General features: G+C 38.6%; 3 protein-coding genes across 4 annotated transcripts; 2 read left to right on the top strand and 1 right to left on the bottom strand.

Moving 5' to 3' along the window:
• The first annotated feature begins 1,138 nt into the window (after positions 1 to 1,138).
• Positions 1,139 to 4,851, top strand: LOC111496149 (pentatricopeptide repeat-containing protein At1g25360-like). Its single transcript, XM_023146470.1, has 2 exons — positions 1,139 to 4,674; positions 4,767 to 4,851. Exon 1 carries the CDS (start codon positions 1,613 to 1,615, stop codon positions 4,004 to 4,006), a length of 2,394 nt encoding a protein of 797 aa, XP_023002238.1. The 5' UTR covers positions 1,139 to 1,612; the 3' UTR covers positions 4,007 to 4,674; positions 4,767 to 4,851.
• A 593-nt stretch (positions 4,852 to 5,444) lies between these two features.
• LOC111496132 (kinesin-like protein KIN-7E) lies at positions 5,445 to 11,912 on the top strand. 2 transcript variants are annotated; one of them, XM_023146436.1, is made up of 12 exons: positions 5,445 to 6,054; positions 6,144 to 6,233; positions 6,323 to 6,423; positions 6,505 to 6,618; positions 6,708 to 6,789; positions 7,442 to 7,509; positions 7,675 to 7,740; positions 7,845 to 7,969; positions 8,202 to 8,538; positions 8,976 to 10,052; positions 10,749 to 11,065; positions 11,354 to 11,912. In XM_023146436.1, exons 1-12 carry the CDS (start codon positions 5,847 to 5,849, stop codon positions 11,673 to 11,675), a joined length of 2,907 nt encoding a protein of 968 aa, XP_023002204.1. In that variant the 5' UTR covers positions 5,445 to 5,846; the 3' UTR covers positions 11,676 to 11,912. The 2 variants fall into 2 exon arrangements, with proteins under 2 accessions (XP_023002204.1, XP_023002205.1); XM_023146437.1 differs by lacking the exon at positions 5,445 to 6,054 and having other exon boundaries at positions 6,179 to 6,233; positions 6,354 to 6,423.
• Positions 11,913 to 12,467: 555 nt separating this feature from the next.
• Positions 12,468 to 17,986, bottom strand: LOC111496150 (protein ACCUMULATION AND REPLICATION OF CHLOROPLASTS 6, chloroplastic-like). The gene is made up of 6 exons (XM_023146471.1): positions 17,345 to 17,986; positions 16,966 to 17,190; positions 16,438 to 16,698; positions 15,425 to 16,349; positions 14,149 to 14,279; positions 12,468 to 12,924 (listed from the first exon to the last, which is right to left on the bottom strand). Exons 1-6 carry the CDS (start codon positions 17,846 to 17,848, stop codon positions 12,634 to 12,636), a joined length of 2,337 nt encoding a protein of 778 aa, XP_023002239.1. The 5' UTR covers positions 17,849 to 17,986; the 3' UTR covers positions 12,468 to 12,633.
• Positions 17,987 to 17,996: the final 10 nt, after the last annotated feature.

Here is a 17,996-nt window from a genome sequence, read left to right as displayed (position 1 = left end):
TTTTTTTTTTTTTTTTTTTTTTTTTTTTTTTTTTTTTTTTTTTTTTTTTTAAGTATCATTATGGAGTAACAATGAGAAATCAAGAGAGAAATAATAAAACTATTTTTTTTTAATTTTCTTTTTAGGTATATCAATTTTGTCAACGATGAACCTAATACAGGGTGTATGGATGATATAAATTAATTTTCATATAATAGTTATTATTAGTGTTATACCTAATCCGAACTATATAAATAATTATTGTACTTTTTATTAATAAGTATTGAAATAAAATAAATATATGTCATTGAAATCAATCCATTAATCAAGATAGCTTAATTAGCTAGGATACTTAGCTTTCACTCGATAGACTCGAATTTGATTCAGGGCAATAGAATATCGACCCAAGTCAATGATGGGTGCTTAAATAGACGTATAAATATTCACACAAGGACGTGTGACTCAAAATTTTATTACTATGAACTACCATATTTTTAGTAATTTCTCTTTAAATCCGAGTGTAAATAAGTTAAATTAATAAAAGTACTCATAAAATTTGTATTTTAAAAAGTTTGATATTTTTTAATTATAAACTTATGATTATTATTTTTGAAACAGATAGGAGAGTTTCATATTTTTTTTAAAACTTTTTTTTAATTTAAAAATATATTTTTTTAGATTTTTTTTCAAAATTTCTAGAATTTTAAATGTATTTAAGATATATATATTCGCCACCCTTTTCTTTCTTCTCCCTCTAGTTGTTGCTCTCACGTGTCGGTCATGTTCGTCAAGGCATGTTGTTGCCCATGGCTGCATGCCTATGATAAATCCAACCCTTCATAACTTTTAATATTTTAGTATTTTACTTTTATATTTGTAGGAAGTATTGACGTTTCAGAAATATTATGTCTAGTTGTCAACTTCTCCTTACCCAACTTTATTATTTCTCTCTCTTCGTTGCTTATATAAAGTTACTTTCAAAAATCTCTATTTTAAAAATCTTTCTCTATTCTTGTTTTCTAAAACCTTCTCTTAAAATCAAGGCTAGAGATTCGAGCAGACGGTAGGGGATGCAAGAACGAATTGGTTTAGCTTAATTGTGGGTTAGTTGGAGAATGAGTGCAATGGTGAGTTTCCCCGCCTTATTTCTTCTCAATAACTCCCTCTCCGCTACCACCCACGCCCGCGCACCCTCTCCGCCGCAGTCGCACCCTCCATCGGCATCGTGCTTTTCTTTTCCTCTCCCTATCTTACTCTCTCCTTCAACCACGCCGGCACGCACCATTGCCCACTGCATTCTTCTGCTCGTCGGTCAAGGTCCACACTCACTCTTCTGCAACCCCTCTCTCTCAATCGATTGTTGCTGAGTACGTATACATCATTTTGATTTCATTCGGAAGTTGGGTAAAGTTCGAATGATGCCAAATTTAATTTGAAATCCTGCATCGCTTATGGAGGGAACTTCAGCAACATTATGGAGGGAACTTCAGCAACATTATGGAGGATCCTCAGCATTTTCAGGTTTGATGTTGATTGCCCATGTTTCATCACCACGCCTTTGATGCATTTCTCACTCTCTACTTTGATTTTACTCTGTAAGTTCGAACGGTGATTTTTAATTCCTTCAAACACCATGAGAAATGTCATAGATGTCCGAGTTTTGGCAAACCGTTACGCCGCACAATTGCAACTCTGTTGCCCACAAAATTCCTCTTCATTTTCACTTGCTCGGACTGTTCATGCCCACATGATTGTTTCGGGATTCAAGCTTCGTGGCCACCTTGTCAATCGTCTGCTTGATATATACTGGAAATCGTCTAATCTTGTGTATGCCCGCCAACTGTTCGACGAAATTCCCAATCCAGATGCTGTAGCCAGGACTACATTGATTACGGCATACTCTAACTTGGGAAATTTGAATATGGCTCGAGAAATATTCAATCGAACTCCATTGAATATGAGGGATACTATTTTCTATAATGCAATGATTACTGGGTTTTCGCATAACGTTGATGGTCATTCTGCTATTGGACTGTTTCATGCTATGAGACGAAGCAATTTTCGGCCTGATGACTTTACATTTACAAGCGTGCTCAGTGCTTTAGCGCTTATTGTTGATAATGAGCAGCAGTGTGGCCAAATGCATGGTGCGGTGGTGAAATCTGGAACTGGGCTTGTTTCTTCAGTGTTGAATGCTCTTCTATCTGTTTATGTTAAATGTGCCTCTTCGCCGTTGGTGTCATCTTCGTCACTGATGGCATCAGCTAGGAAACTGTTTGATGAAATGCCACAAAGGGATGAGCTAACATGGACAACATTGATTACTGGGTATGTGCGGAATGATGATTTGAATGGCGCTCGTGAACTTCTTGACACGATGACTGAAAAGCTCGGGGTAGCTTGGAATGCAATGATCTCTGGATATGTGCATCATGGTCTTTTTGAGGATGCCTTGACACTGTTTAGGAAAATGCGTTTTCTTGGTGTCGAGCTCGATGAGTTCACCTATACGAGTGTAATCAGTGCTTGTGCCAACGGTGGTTTTTTTCAACTAGGAAAAGAGTTGCATGCTTACATTCTTAAAAATGAGCTGAACCCAAATCATGATTTTTTATTGTCTGTGAGTAATTCATTGATTACTTTGTACTGGAAATATGGTAAAGTTGATGGGGCTCGGAACATTTTTTATGAGATGCCTGTTAAAGATATTGTTTCTTGGAATGCAATCTTATCAGGGTATGTCAATGCAGGGCGTATGGAAGAAGCGAAGTCTTTCTTTGCTCAAATGCCAGAGAAAAACCTTCTTACATGGACTGTGATGATTTCAGGATTAGCTCAAAATGGATTTGGAGAAGAGGGTTTGAATCTGTTTAATCGAATGAGGTTAGATGGTTATGAACCCTGTGATTATGCCTTTGCAGGAGCAATTACAGCTTGTTCTGTGCTTGGATCATTGGAGAATGGCCGCCAGCTCCATGCTCAGCTTGTCCATCTTGGCCATGATTCAAGCCTCTCAATTGGCAATGCAATGATCTCAATGTATGCAAGATGTGGAGTCGTTGAAGCTGCCAGATCTGTGTTCCTCACCATGCCATTCGTCGACTCGGTTTCGTGGAATGCAATGATTGCAGCACTTGGACAACATGGCCATGGCGTAAAAGCAACAGAACTATATGAACAAATGTTGAAAGAGGGTATACTTCCTGATAGAATAACATTTCTCACAGTTCTCTCTGCGTGTAGTCATTCAGGTTTGGTCAAAGAAGGACGCCGCTATTTTAACTCAATGTTCGAAAATTATGGTATCACTCCTGGTGAGGATCATTATGCTCGGATGATTGATTTGTTTTGTCGAGCGGGGAAGTTCTCTGATGCAAAGAATGTCATCGACTCCATGCCTTGCAAACCCGGGGCACCAATATGGGAGGCTCTTCTTGCTGGTTGTCGAATTCATGGGAACATGGATTTAGGAGTAGAAGCTGCTGAAAAGCTTTTCGAGCTAATGCCACAACACGACGGGACGTATGTACTTTTGTCGAACATGTACGCCAATGTTGGCCGGTGGAATGATGTCGCTCGTGTGCGAAAACTAATGAGGGACCGAGGGGTTAAAAAGGAGCCTGCTTGTAGTTGGACTGAGGTTGAGAACAAGGTTCATGTGTTCTTGGTGGATGATACAGTGCACCCTGAGGTGCTGTCTGTGTACAATTATCTAGAGGAATTGAGCCTTGAAATGAAGAAAGCAGGATATGTTCCAGACACGAAGTATGTGTTACATGATATGGAATCTGAGCACAAAGAGTATGCGTTGGCTACTCATAGCGAGAGGCTTGCGGTTGGGTTTGGGCTAATGAAGCTCCCTCCAGGCGCCACGGTCAGGGTGTTCAAGAACCTTAGGATCTGTGGGGATTGCCATAATGCATTCAAGTTCATGTCTCAAGTGGTGCGGAGGGAGATAGTCGTGAGAGATGGGAAGAGGTTTCACCATTTCAAGAACGGCGAATGCTCGTGCGGTAATTACTGGTAATTTTGATTTCAACATTCTGTTCTTGGTAGTAGAGTTGGCTTAGGCGTTGTCAGAACGAACAACGAAACTTTACGGCAGTTGCACTCAAGTAATGTCTCTTGATTTCATCTGTTTCAGTCTGTGATTTAGAAATGGTTTCTGCACAAAATAGGAAACAGTCCCTCCAACGTATAAATGGGCGAGAGTTCTCGTTTTCATCATCTTTGGTGAAATTTCATAGACATTCATAAAGTGCTCTACATAATTCTGAGTGGATAATCCCAAGGAGGTACGCTTGGCCCTTTGCTACACTGTCTTTTTATATCCTTATGGTCGGGTATGCACCAGCATAAATATCCTTATGGTCGGGTATGCCACCAGCATAAATGAGGCATACAAGATAGACGAGTGCGATCTCATAGGTGCAGCAAGAGTGGATCGACTACTTCATTCTCCAAGTTTTTGTGAAAAGCACTGATGTGCGACATTATGTGGGATCTTTGGAGTCCGAGGAACATTAGAACACGGTCTTTGGGCTGAGAGATCTCAGAGTGGCTAATCAAACATGAGCCCCTCCTCGGGAGGATTCTTTCTTTTGCTCCTCAGTGTACAGGGAATTAGCCAGCCGTTTCCAGCCGTTGTTCCCCTCCCAAGAGTAGGTTCTTACGCGTTACTCATCACATCTCAGGGTCAGACGCTGATGAACAAAGTTTAGTCCTTTGTTAGATTTTATGTATGGTCTGCTTTTCTAACCCAAACCCTTTTTGAAATAATCCGGTAGGTCTTATTTCTCTTAATCAGAGGTGATTTTTATAATTTACCTTCCGTTTTCGTAGTTTCATTTTTTGTATACCTTTGTATTCCTCCATTATTTCTCTAAGAAAATTTGGTTTTTATAAAAATGATTATTTCAATAAAAAAATTAAAGGCTTCGACCAACATGGTGATGACAAAAACACCTCCCTAGAGTTTGTAAGAATGTCATTTAAATACGTTGATTTTTTATCTAAATGTTTTAATATTTTTTTCCTACTCGATAATGTTAGGAAACATGTATAAAAGATTAGATATAATATCGTAACTTCTAAAAAAAAAGTAATTTTTTTTAATTGTAAAAAAAAAAAAATACTGTTCTATATATAGAATTTTGAATAAGTCTAATTTAATCGATAAATTTTAAAATTAAATATATCTTTTAATAATTTAAAGATATTATTGAAATTTTATATCCCATCTATAAAATTTTATTTTATCTCTTTCGACAACAAAGCCGGTAAAATTTAGTTTATCCAATATATTCAAACTAAATTACCAATTTAACCCTTAATTTTAGTTCGATAATATTTGGATCCTATCTTATTTAAAATAGGTTCGATTTAAATTTATATTTCAAAAATACATATTTACTAGAAGCAATATTAATTAAGAAAAATGGTCGGTCAATCGACCAAAATGTCGGAGGTTTCGAAAATCTAACGACGATGAAGGGCAAAAAGGTAAATAGACAATAGATACAGTTGGAGATGGTTGTTATTCTTCAACGGTCAGTTGCAATCCGAAGTTAGGGAGAGGGGAGAAGAGAAAAAGAGGGAAGGAATGAGGGAAGCGGAGAGAGACGGGAATGGAGGCAAAACCTCTGTAGGTGTTCCGCCATTTTTGTTTCTCCTTCCCCTCTTCCTCTTCTTTTCCTCTGTTTTTCCTTTTCAGATCTTCTTCTGGAGAGAAAAAGGACGAGAAGGCGGGACGAAGCCTAATTTCCTTTTCGTTTTTCCCCCGCTCGATCCGAGTTTCTGGTACATTTCTCTATCAATCTCGTTTTCTATTTCAAGATTCTTGAGGCTTTGAGCATCCTAGAACGATAATGGAAGCCAAGGAGCCAATACAAGGAGTTATTCAAGCCTCCAATGGTCTAGAAGAGACGATTCGTGTTTCGATTAGGTTAAGGCCTTTGAACGAAAAGGAATTGACGAAGAACGATTCGTCCGATTGGGCATGTCTCAACAATAACTCCATCATATTTAGAAGTACTTTACCAGACCGAGCTATGTATCCCCAATCTTACACATTTGGTAAGAACATAAATGCTTGTTTGGCCGATTTATGAATTTTTTAGATCTGAATTCCAAATTTCTGATTGATTATACATTTGGTGGATTAGATAGAGTATTTGGATGTGACAGTACGACAAAGCAAGTTTATGAAGAAGGGGCTAAGGAAGTTGTTCTTTCAGTCGTCAATGGCATTAACTGTAAAACAACAACTCTCTCTTTCTGTTTCTGGATATGCCTTTCATATTATAACATCATCAAAATATTTAGCCACGGCTCTTACTTTCAGCAACAATTTTTGCATATGGGCAAACAAGCAGTGGAAAGACATACACCATGAATGGAATCACGGAGTATTCTGTGGCAGACATTTATAATTACATGGAGACGGTAAGTTTCATTTAGATACATCTCAGTTTATCAATTTGTTGATGTTGAATCAAATTTAATACCCAAATTTATGGACGGTAGCATCAAGAAAGAGAATATGTGCTCAAGTTCTCAGCGATTGAGATATACAATGAAGCTGTGAGAGATCTCCTTAGCTTTGAAAATGTCCCACTTAGACTTCTTGATGATCCTGAGGTGCATAACTTGCTGTCTTATTTTTTCTTTTTGCTGTCTTCTTGATGAACAATCATAGAGATTCTAACGGCATAGCCTTAATGTTACAGAAAGGAACAGTTGTTGAGAAACTTACAGAGGAGACATTGAAAGATAGGAACCATCTCCAAGAGCTTCTTTCCTTTTGTGAAGGTGAAAATAATTTGTAACTCTTCCTTTACTAGCATCATACAAATCCTTATTTATTTTTTTTTATTTTTTTTTGTTAAATTGAAAATTTAGTCTCCAATAGTTAACCTTTTTAAATTTCTAATGTTGGAATAGTTACAGTTAATTATCTTATGCTTTTTTAAATTTAGTTTATCATAAATTTTTGTGTGACATAATATTAAGAGAATTGACTAAGTTTTAAAAGAGAAAAAATAGATATTTAAGAGAGAAATTGTGAGATCCCACGTCGATTGAAGAGAGGAACGAGTGTCAATGAGGATGTTGGGATTCATAAATTGTGAGATCCCACATCGATTGGAGAGAGAAACGAGTGCCAGTGAGGATGCTGAGTTCGAAGAGGGGTGGATTGTGAGATTCCACATCGTTAGAGAGGGCAACGAAGCATTCTTTATAAGAGTGTAGAAAGCCTCTCTCTAATATACGCGTTTCAAAAATCTTGAGAGAGAAACCCAAAAGAGAAAGTCGAAAGAGGACAATATCTACTAGCGGTGAGCTTGGACTGTTACATAAATCGATAGAAATTCAAATTTCCACTAGTCGGAATGTAGTTTTTATTTATTATTATTCATCCCACGAGCATTTGTGAACAATTTTAAGATTACATTTTATGCAGTTCAAAGAAAGATTGGGGAGACGACTTTGAATGAAGCTAGCTCCAGATCCCATCAAATCTTAAGACTAGTAAGTATGCCACTAAGTTTACTCATTTTCTTTTCCTTCAAATAAAAAAAAAACTAAAAAAATTTAGGTAGGGAATCGAACCTTATTTTAAGAAACATGAAACAGTAAACAAACAATATTTCATGTTTAAAGCTTATGGTTATGTGTTTTTTTGTTTTTTTACAGACAATTGAAAGCTCAGCTCGGAAATTTAAGAAGTCAGAAAGTGGGAGCAGTCTGACGGCTACAGTGGTAAATATGGGTGCATTCTTGGAAGTGAAGCCCTGTAGGGAAGGGCAAGATGAAGGGATAATAATCTGGACTTGGGGTTTCATATTTGTTTCTTGTTTGTACAGAATTTTGTTGATCTTGCGGGAAGTGAACGAGCTTCCCAAACAATGTCGGCTGGTACAAGGCTCAAAGAAGGTTGCCATATAAACCGGAGTTTGCTGTCCCTGGGAACTGTTATTCGAAAATTAAGGTTTTCTTTTCTTTCCCTTTCGTCTTTAATTACCCATCACACTATCAAGAAGAAGAAGAAGAAGAAATAGAAAATTTCAACAAAATCACCATGAAATGAGGCCAAAGATTTGTTTCCACAGATTTTGGGAACATTTCTTAGAAATATATAGCAAGAAACAAAAAATAGTAATCAAATGCGTGGTCTATCTTCAACATGTAATCCTTTATTCTTTGTTATGAATGAAATGCAGCAAAGGAAGGACTGGGCACGTACCTTATAGAGATTCCAAGTTAACACGCATACTGCAGAATTCTCTAGGGGGGAATGGTCGAACAGCTATCATTTGTACTATGAGTCCTGCACGTAGCCATGTTGAACAATCAAGAAACACATTGCTATTTGCTACTTGTGCAAAGGAGGTGAGTACAAACGCACATGTAAATGTGGTAGTGTCAGATAAGGCATTGGTGAAGCAGTTGCAGAAGGAATTGGCTAGACTTGAGAGTGAGATGAAGAACATAAAACCACTTCCTGTCAAAGGTGATTCTAATTCCTTGTTGAAAGAGAAGGAAATTCTAATTGAGCAGGTGAGGATTTGGCTCCAACTACTATTCAATTTGCTACTCAAGTAGATAGTAGATCTTCTTTTTATGCATGAAATCTAATTGAAACTATTTCTCTCCACAAAAAGAAAAGTAAATTGAATCAGGCAGAACAGAGTATACTACATTCTCTGCATCGAAATTTGGTTAAAGAGCCTCTTATGTAATTTCATACATGGAACAACAGAAAACAATGAAACAAGAAATCAGCTCTGTTTGTTTCAAATTGTTGACTCTAAAAGAAAAGTGATGCTTTAGGAGGGCGCTTTAATGAAAATGGAATGGTTTTAGAGCCAACAATTTGAAGTAGAACTGTCAAAACCAAGTAGAAGATGGAAGCTTTTTCTTTACCATCTGATTTATGTGATTATGTGGTCACTCTTGTAATTGTGTCTTATTTTATTTCATTTACAACTACTCAGATGGACAAAGAGATCAAGGAATTGACTCGGCAGCGTGATCTTGCTCAGTATCGTATCGAGAATTTATTGCATTCGGTTGGAGAAGATAGGATATTTAAGCGAAGTGAAAGCACAGTCCAAATAGTGCCGGAAACAATGTCGGAAACAATGTCGGAAACAGTGCCGGAAACAATGTCGGAAACAGTGCCAGCAACAGTGCCGGATCTGGTTGAGCTAGATCTAGATCTACGTTCTGATGACTCAAGTCTCAAGACTTTTGACACATTTAATGGACAAGGACAAGAAGAGAATAGCCCTCACAAGGTTAATCCTCTATTTTCTACGAGTCATGATGATGATTTTCTATTAGATAGCAGCACTCCTGAGTTGGCTGGACCTTATCCTTATAACAACTGGGAAGAGGTTGCTCAACGTGTTCGAGCAAATTCCGAAGATAGTTATAAGGATGTTCAATGCATTGAGCTGGAGGAATCAAACCAAACACCAAATGAAAATGTTGAGTTGGCTTTAGCTAGATTGGAAGACAATGAAGGACAGATGATCAGTACTTCTCGCACTAATCAAGTGACATCCCCACAAAGGAAGAACAAGGAGATAGTTACAATCAACAAAGATTATGTTAGCGGTGGTTTTATGCCGAACACTGCGGAGCCGAAGAGAACATTAAATTGTATTGTAAATTTTTATCCTGCTGAGCAATCATTCAGCTCAATTGAAGCAGCAAAAGATCGGTTTCAAAACTTAAAGTTGACCAGAAGCAAAAGTTGTTTGACTGTTCTAATGGAACTCCCACCTTCTACTTGGGTTGAGAAGCCAGAGACGGATAAGAAAGCTCAGCACAATGGATCTGAAATAAACTTCTCTGGACTAGCAGAAGGTAGTCGGAGAAAGCGCGGTTTAAGCTGCGGAAATTTAGAAACCGAGGAGTCACAATCGGTATGTAATCGTCCTTCGGAAGATAAGGCTTTGGAAATAATAGAAGAAGATGACGATGATAATACGAGTGTTCTCAACTTCGCTACTGGGAAAAAAGGAAAGAGCAAAAATCGGTTAAGGAAGCGATCAACCCACGGTTCGGTGAGTTTTCCTTTCTTTTGTATTGAATGAATCATGTTAGGAATCACGACCTTCTACAATGGTATGACACTGTCCACTTTGAGCATAAGCTCTCGTGATTTGCTTTTGGTTTACCCAAAAGACCTCATACCAATGGAGATGTATTCCTTACTTAAACCCATGATCATCCCTTTAATTAGCCGATGTAGGACTCTCTCCCAACAATTCTCAATAATCTTCCCCTCGAACAAAGTACACCATAGAGCCTCCCTTGAGGCCTATGTAGCCCTCGAACAACCTCCCCTTAATCGAGACTCGATTCCTTTCTTTGGAGCCTTCGGACAAAATACACCATTTGTTCGACACTTGAGTCAATTTTGACTACACCTTTGAGGCTAGCAACTTATTTGTTCAACACTTGAGGATTTAATTAACATGACTAAATTAAGGGAATTGCTTTGATACCGTGTTAAGAATCACGAACCTCCACAATGGTATGATATTATCCACTTTGAGCATAAGCTCTCGTGGCTTTGCTTTTGGTTTCTCCAAAAGGCCTCATACCAATGGAGATGTATTCCTTGCTTATAAATCCATGATTATTCCCTTCGTTAGTCGATGTGAGACTTCCTCCCAACAATTCTCAACAAGAAATGTGGGGTTTGAACTCTTTTCGGGATTTTTGTATCTTACTATCATAATGTATGTGCATGACAGCGGCTGGGGAGGACCCCCAAGAGGGAAGAAGCTAAAGAAACCACACAAGATGTTGGATTGGAGGAGGAACAAGATTTTCAATCGCATTCAGATTGGCTTTTGGAGTTCCAAGGTCAACAGAGAGACATAATTGAGCTTTGGGATGCATGCAACGTACCATTGGTTCACAGATCTTATTTCTTCATCCTTTTCAAAGGAGACCCTTCAGACGCAGTATACATGGAAGTAGAGCTTAGAAGGTTGTTCTTTATAAGGGAAGCCATGTCTCGATCAACCAATGGATTTGGAAGGAATGACGCCATCACACAAGCTTCGAGGTATGTTCTTATTTGCAGAATAAAAGAAAAAACATTTGACTAACCTATATCCATGTTAGGAATCACAACTCTCTACAATGGTATGATATTATCCACTTTGAGCATAAGCTCTCATGGTTTTGCTTTGAGCTTCTCCAAAAGGCCTCATACCAATGACGATGTATTCCTTTACTTATAAACACATGATAATTCCCTAAAGTAGCCAATGTGGGACTTACTCCCAACAATCCTCAACCACCCTCAACCATCCTTACTTAGTACACTAAAATACTTTGTTAAACAATGAAGCTTGAAGACTCTAAACCGAGAGAGAGAGATGTTGGTGAAGCGAATTAAGAAGAAGTTCTCAGTGAAAGAAAGAGACACCCTTTACAAGAAGTGGGGAATAGACTTGAAGACAAAGCAAAGAAGCATACAATTGGCAAAAAAGCTATGGACAAGAACAAAGGACTTCGACCATATACACGAGAGTGCAGCCCTTGTGGCCAAGCTGCTTGGATTTGTGGAACCATCGCAGGTGTCAAGGGAGATGTTTGGGCTGTCCTTCTCGCTACAATCATTGGATCAGAGATCTTTTCCATGGAAAAGGAATATGTCTCTTCCATTTTGAGGTTTGAACCATTATTTTATTAGTACATATTTTGACGTGTATGTAATGAAAATTTTTCTAGAAGATGGACAATGTTGTGTTGTGTTCATCTTTGTTGATGATGTATTATTGTCAATCTATTTGTTTGACTTCTTGTTCATGTGTATATAAATACTTGGAAAGAGGACCATTTTTTTCCCCTCCTGTGATGGGGGAGTGAGAACTTTTATAGGTGAAGGATTGAAGGATTATGAACCACTCAATTATGGGTAAAAAAATTTATTAAAATATTATTTTAGTTCATGTATTTAAGAGATTCATTCTATTCTATTTTAATATTTCATGCGTTCAAATTTAGTTTAGTTTCTATTTTTATCATTTTCTCGTGCTCTTTTTTGTACAAAGATTTGAGGTTATCCTAAAGAGAATTGCCACAGATTAAACCCACTTCGGACTTTTTTTTTCGTGCTTTCCCTCAAGATTTTTAGAACTTTTTCTTTCGTGCTTTTCCTCAAGATTTTTAAAACGTGTCTATTAAAAATATGTTTCTATACCCTTATAAAGAATGTTTCGTTTCCCTCTCCAATCGATGTGAGATCTCAAAATCTACCTCCTTTAGGGTCTGACGTTCTTGCTAGTACTCGTTCTTCTCTCCTATCAACATGAGATCTCACACTTTGATTCTATACTCCTATCATCCATCTATCAAACTTCAAGATTGAAAATTTGCAACAAAAAAATAGTAGTAAATCCTTGCTTGAAATGTAGTTCCTCAAGAACACTCTAGCGTTCAATATTTCTCCTAAACAAGAATTGAACTGCTCAAAACCAAGTTAAAAATGGATTATTAACACAATAAATTCCATAAGCATTGACAAAGCGTCTCTTCCTCATCACAGACACCAAAAAGGCTATGCTAAACAACAGTCCAGAAGGAATGATGCATTTACAGGTTAATTCATATATTACAACTATCCAATTATGATTCAAGAACAGCACCTTTGGTAATCTTCCATCCAGAATTGGAATATGACATCTCATACCTTGTTGTATAAGTTTTTCTGTTGGAATCGTTGTGTTCTGGGTGGCCTACATCAATGAGATGGGCTAATTCTTCGAGAGTTGCTTCGACCACGGCACGCCGACCATCTAAAGATACCGTTACACTGTCAATGGTCAGATTTGAGAGGGTGTAGTCATAGAACCAACCAAGTTCTGCAATTTCGGATGCACGATCCGTCCAAATCTTCAACATCTCACCATCTAAAATCTGGAAAACATATAAGATTATCATGTTTGTTGCATGTGGAAACATAACGTGAGAGAAACAATCCATTCAGTCTAAAACAACTTGCTGATGCATTCAGTCGAAAACAAGACGAGTAAGTTTGAATTCATTGGATGATAAGAGGCGACACATAATTGTGAGAGAAACAATACTCAGAAATTTAATCAACTCAATTCAGAAAAGGATTATAGTTTGTTACCTTTACCCTAAAATGAACATGAACAATGATTATTGTTGTAGAAAAACAAAATCAACATTCATTGTAATCACCACCTAAAAGAATAAATAAGTAGCACTCCTTACCCCCACATTTAATGTAGAATCTGTTTGGAAAAGACTTCTACGGGTTTGAAAATAAGTTTTTTTTGTTTAGAAAGTCATTCAAGTTATATATGTCTGATTTAAAATAGTTCAGTTTTTAAAAATCATGAACTACAAATTGATGCCAGTGGAAGTTGAGAATTGTTGGGAGAGAGTCCTACGTTGGCTAATTAAGGGGATGATCATGGGTTTATAAGTAAGGAATACATCTCCAATGGTACGAGGTCTTTTGGGAAAACCAAAAGCAAAGCTACGAGAGCTTATGCTCAAAGTAGATAATATGAGGTTCGTGCTTCCTAACCGTGGGAACCCCATTTGGAAAGATAAAACAGTCTAGCAAAAGAAATAAGATTTATAATCAACTATGCTAAGTCAATCTTGTACATTTATGACCAAACTAAAAGGGTTTTTATTCTATTTTGTTTTTGTTTTACGTGGAAAGGGAGGGGTAGACCCCAAGCCCAAGCCCACCGCTAGCAGATATTGTCCATGTTGACCCATTATGTATCGCCGTCAACCTCACAATTGTAAAACATGTCTGCTAGGGACAGGTTTCCACATCCTTATAAGAAATGTTTCATTCCCCTCTCCAACCGATGTGGAATCTCACAATCCACCCCTTTTGGGACCCAACATCTTCGTTGGCACACCGCTCCGTGTCTAGCTTTGATACCATTTGTAACAGCCTAAGCCCACTGCTAGCAGATATTGTCAACTTTGGTCCATTACGTATTATCGTTAGCCTCCCAGTTTTAAAACGTTTCCACACCTTCATAAGGAATGCTTTGTTCCCCTCTTCAACCGACGTGGGATCTCACATTTCTCAACTAGTAATGAAACAACAAAAAATGGATAATCTTATATGTACAAATGGAACATTCTTACCTCTGATAGTTTCGCTAGGCAATGATCAGGTCCAAAAGCCAAAGACTTGATGCTCTGCCATTTGCGAACTAGAGCTTCTGCAATCCGTGCATCCATTCTAGATGGTTCCGCGCTTGACTCAACTTCAGATGCTGCACAATTATAAATCAGGTTATGAAACTCAAAGAGCAGGTTTCCTCCCATGAAAGTAACACCGGAGGGCAGTTCGTATATTATTGGAACAAGTTAGCTATTGATATCTGAAATCAGATTGAGTATCACTAGTTATAGTGAAGAACAGCAAAACGACAGAAAATAAGTTATAGAATCCACAAAAACACCATAAGAATCCACTTAAACAGCTAGACCTTATACAAACTTATACAGAACAGCATCTAAAAAAAACAATATAAACCTCACTTAACGAGGAAAATTTATAAGACCTCATCTAGGATATAGATATCCAAGTAAAATTGTAAATTTAAATTAAAACTGGAATTTTAAAGACATCAAGTACGCCATCAATCTAAAGTGATCCTAAAAATTTAACCCAACAGCTAAAAATGTTTAAGATAAACCACTTTCAACCAGAACAAGCCCTAAATCCAACATGATTTCATAAAATAGAAGTATGAAGTGCTTTGTGCTTGTGACTTGGTCAAATCGAGATAATGCCCATTGGAAGAAGATGATACAAACCATGGATCCAAACAAGGATGATTGTGCCCAACTACAATCCTCCAAGAATTCTCCAAAGCATAAAACCATTTGCAACTAATGATTTTAGATTTTAACTTAACAAACCCATTGCTAGTAGATATTGTCTTCTTTGGACTTTTCCCTTCAGGCTTTCCCTTTCAGGCTTCCCCTCAAGGTTTTAAAAACACGTATGCTAGGGAGAGGTTTCCACCCCCTTATAAAAAATGTTTCGTTTTCCTCCCCAACCGGATATGGGATCTCACAATCCACCCCCTTCGGGTTTCAGTCTCCTCATTGGCACATCGCCCGGTGTCTGGCTCTGATACCATTTGTAACGGCCCAAGCCCATCGCCAACAGATATTGTCCTCTTTGGTCTTTCTCTTTTGGGCTTCCCCTTAAAGTTTCTAAAACGCGTCTGTTAAGGAGAGTTTCCACTCTTATAAAGAATGTTTCGTTCTCCTCCCAACTAGATGTAGGATCTCACATTAACATTAAGTGAAAATACCTTATAATATAAGATTAGTATCTAGAAACTCTAAACGAAGGAAACTGAAACTAGTCTTTTTTATTTGTTATATTTGAGTATTTAGATCATACCCATACTGGTAGTGGATGCCCCAGCTTCATTAAGTACAGCAGTTGTGCTATTTCTAGCAGGTAAAAATTTCAAACAAGCCAAAGTCAGCAACCCAACTGCCACACCAGCACACATGATCTTCACACTTGCATCTTTAATTTCATCAGCAATAGGTTTTTCACCAGCTTTAGCACTCTCAGAAACCTCAGGTAAGTTAGTACGTTCATTCTCATCAAAGCTCACTAAAGGCACCTGACTACTTACAGCAGGAAAAGGATATTCCATTTCTGCATCGGCCTCACGCCTAGAACTGTTCTGACTGAGTGGAAACACCTTCCGCAGTGCTTGAATTGCACTGGACTTCACATGGTCTAGAACTGCAGTAGCCTCAGCACCAATCTTCACTATAGCTGCTGCAGCAGCTAGGGGTGAGCCATTAACTCCTTCCAGTTTCTCTAAGTGCTTCAGAACAGTAGGATCATCATAGTAATCTCCAAGAGTAAAATAAATATTATGTGTGTCTCTAAATCTGGAGAACACCACTTCTGCCAACCATGTCTCCAACAGTTTACATAGCCCTGGAAGATCATTTTCATAATCACCCTTTGAATTCTCAAGGATAAAATCTACAATAGCTGGATTTCTGTAAGGTGAATTTTCACTGGTTAAGCCCAGCCATGATCGACACCCATCGAGGTCGCCACTAAGTAGGGAACATAGCCCCCTCTCAAGAGCAAAATCAACCTCGCATGGTGCATATGCTGTCCCAGCAGTCCCAACAACAGCTTCTTTCGTTTGCTGAAGCTGTTGGAAGAGGTTGTCAGCATCTTGGATAAGGTGCGGTTTTTTACCAACAAAGGCTTGTGCCACGAGTGCGAGTGCGACTCCATAGACTTCAAAACTTTCTGCTGGAATATTTGTTGGTGTAGCTACAAAGAGATCAACCTTTCAACAAGAAAAAGAGATGATACGCTTAATGTAACAAGAAAAAGGCAAGGATTACAATTTAGGAACATTTCAACTCTGCAAAAACCTGCTCAGATGCTGTCATTCGTTCAAATGCCTCGTTCATAAAATCTTCACGGGTGAATCCACCAGCAATAGCTGTTGCTCCTCCTCCTCCAACAGCCCACAGAATATTCCGCACTCCATGAAGACCCTCTTCCCTTCTCGTTCGCCACTCGTCACCAAGAGGTAAAGTCAAGAGTTCGAGAACACATCGAGGTGTGATCTCTTCCAATGTCTCATCAATTTGTGCAAGCAAATCTGGTGCAAGGCTACTGGCACCCTCCTCCTACATTTCAGAAGGTATTCATCAATCAGCATAACATAAACTATATTCCGTGCATGATTTTATGCCTTTTTCTCCTCATTTCACAACTCAGTACAATACATTGGAGATCAATCATCATCTTTATTTACGTTTACCATTTCATAATTTAATTTATACTCCAGATGTGAACATCATCCAAAACTATTGATTGCTAATCTGTGCAAGCAATTAGAAGGGCATCTGAAAATTTTCAATGGGGAGATTGAAGAGTTGCAATCAAACATTTACCTGCAACAATTTCAAGGCCCTCTCGAGCACTTCGCAACCCTGAATAAAATCAGGTGGAGTTAATGCCATAGCATCCCTTGATATGTCAACATAAGCAAGAGCCACGGCCAGGACAATATCTTGCTTGAATGACTTTGGCAACCTTTCTCTGAGCAACCTTTCTCCAATTTCAAGAACCAGGGATGTCTCTCCAGCTTCTTGCAACACGCACAAAGCTCCAGGAACCTACAAATTAACAATTCCAATCTCAAAAAATCTGCTCACATATCAAACATTTCCAATTCAGATTCGTCACATTAAGAGGTCAATTCAACACAAACCAACCATTATCGAGTTTTAAATTGATTATAACATAGCAAAAACCAAAACTAAATGTTACCTTATCGAAAGGGACTTGCGTGAGAATGGTAGCATCTTCATCTTCCGAAAGACCTTGATTGTACTCTCTTCGCGATGTATGGTCCGCCAAAGTTTCGCACGCCGCCTGAAGAATCTGCCGGCGATTTATCAGAGTCTCCTGGCTAAACCCGTACTGCGGCGGCTTCGAAACTCTAGCTTCATACGCTCTCCTAATCCCATCCCCAAGAAAATGCGTCTCGGCTCCAAGAACCCGATAGAAATCGATGGGGATGGTAACTTGGCGCTCGGGGGAGGCAATTGGGGGAGGGAAAGAAGGAGAGAGAGTGACAGTGGAAGAGGAGAGAGAATGGGAATGGTCGGAGGAGGAGGAATCGGAGAGGAATTGAAAGTCCCCGAGTAGTCGCTCGGCCCATTTGCTAGCGGCGCACGTCACGGAGGCTCTACCGATGCCGGAGTGATTGACCCGTCGTGGAAATGTGAAGAGTGAGCGGCTATGGAGACCGGTGGTGGATTGGCTCAACATTGTTTCCGTCGGAGAGAGTATTTTATGGCGGAGCAAACTTAAGGCCTCCTCTTGTCCGTCAGTGAGCGCCGGTGAATAATTTAGAGTCTCTGCCTCTGCAAATGGCTCAGTTCAATTGGTTGGTTCTTAGCGGCGAGTACTCGGTAAA

The sequence above is a fragment of the Cucurbita maxima genome, unplaced genomic scaffold (assembly GCF_002738345.1).
Source record: "Cucurbita maxima cultivar Rimu unplaced genomic scaffold, Cmax_1.0 Cma_Scf00022, whole genome shotgun sequence".
Taxonomy (NCBI): Eukaryota; Viridiplantae; Streptophyta; class Magnoliopsida; order Cucurbitales; family Cucurbitaceae; genus Cucurbita; species Cucurbita maxima.
Note: the sequence above shows the minus strand (reverse complement) of the source record. Positions and strands in the feature narration are given on the sequence as shown.

Bases quoted from the DNA above. Each gene is read 5' to 3' on its own strand.
- LOC111496132 (XM_023146436.1), top strand. From the start codon at position 5,847: ATGGAAGCCAAGGAGCCAATACAAGGAGTTATTCAAGCCTCCAATGGT. The intron at 6,424-6,504 runs GTAAGTTTCATT...TATGGACGGTAG, and splicing joins TTTATAATTACATGGAGACG to CATCAAGAAAGAGAATATGT. The intron at 6,619-6,707 runs GTGCATAACTTG...TTAATGTTACAG, and splicing joins GACTTCTTGATGATCCTGAG to AAAGGAACAGTTGTTGAGAA.
- LOC111496150 (XM_023146471.1), bottom strand. From the start codon at position 17,848: ATGTTGAGCCAATCCACCACCGGTCTCCATAGCCGCTCACTCTTCACA. The intron at 16,699-16,965 runs GTAAATGTTTGA...TCTGAAATGTAG, and splicing joins GGGCCTTGAAATTGTTGCAG to GAGGAGGGTGCCAGTAGCCT. The intron at 12,925-14,148 runs GTAAGAATGTTC...TATGTTTTCCAG, and splicing joins GCCTAGCGAAACTATCAGAG to ATTTTAGATGGTGAGATGTT.
- LOC111496149 (XM_023146470.1), top strand. From the start codon at position 1,613: ATGAGAAATGTCATAGATGTCCGAGTTTTGGCAAACCGTTACGCCGCA.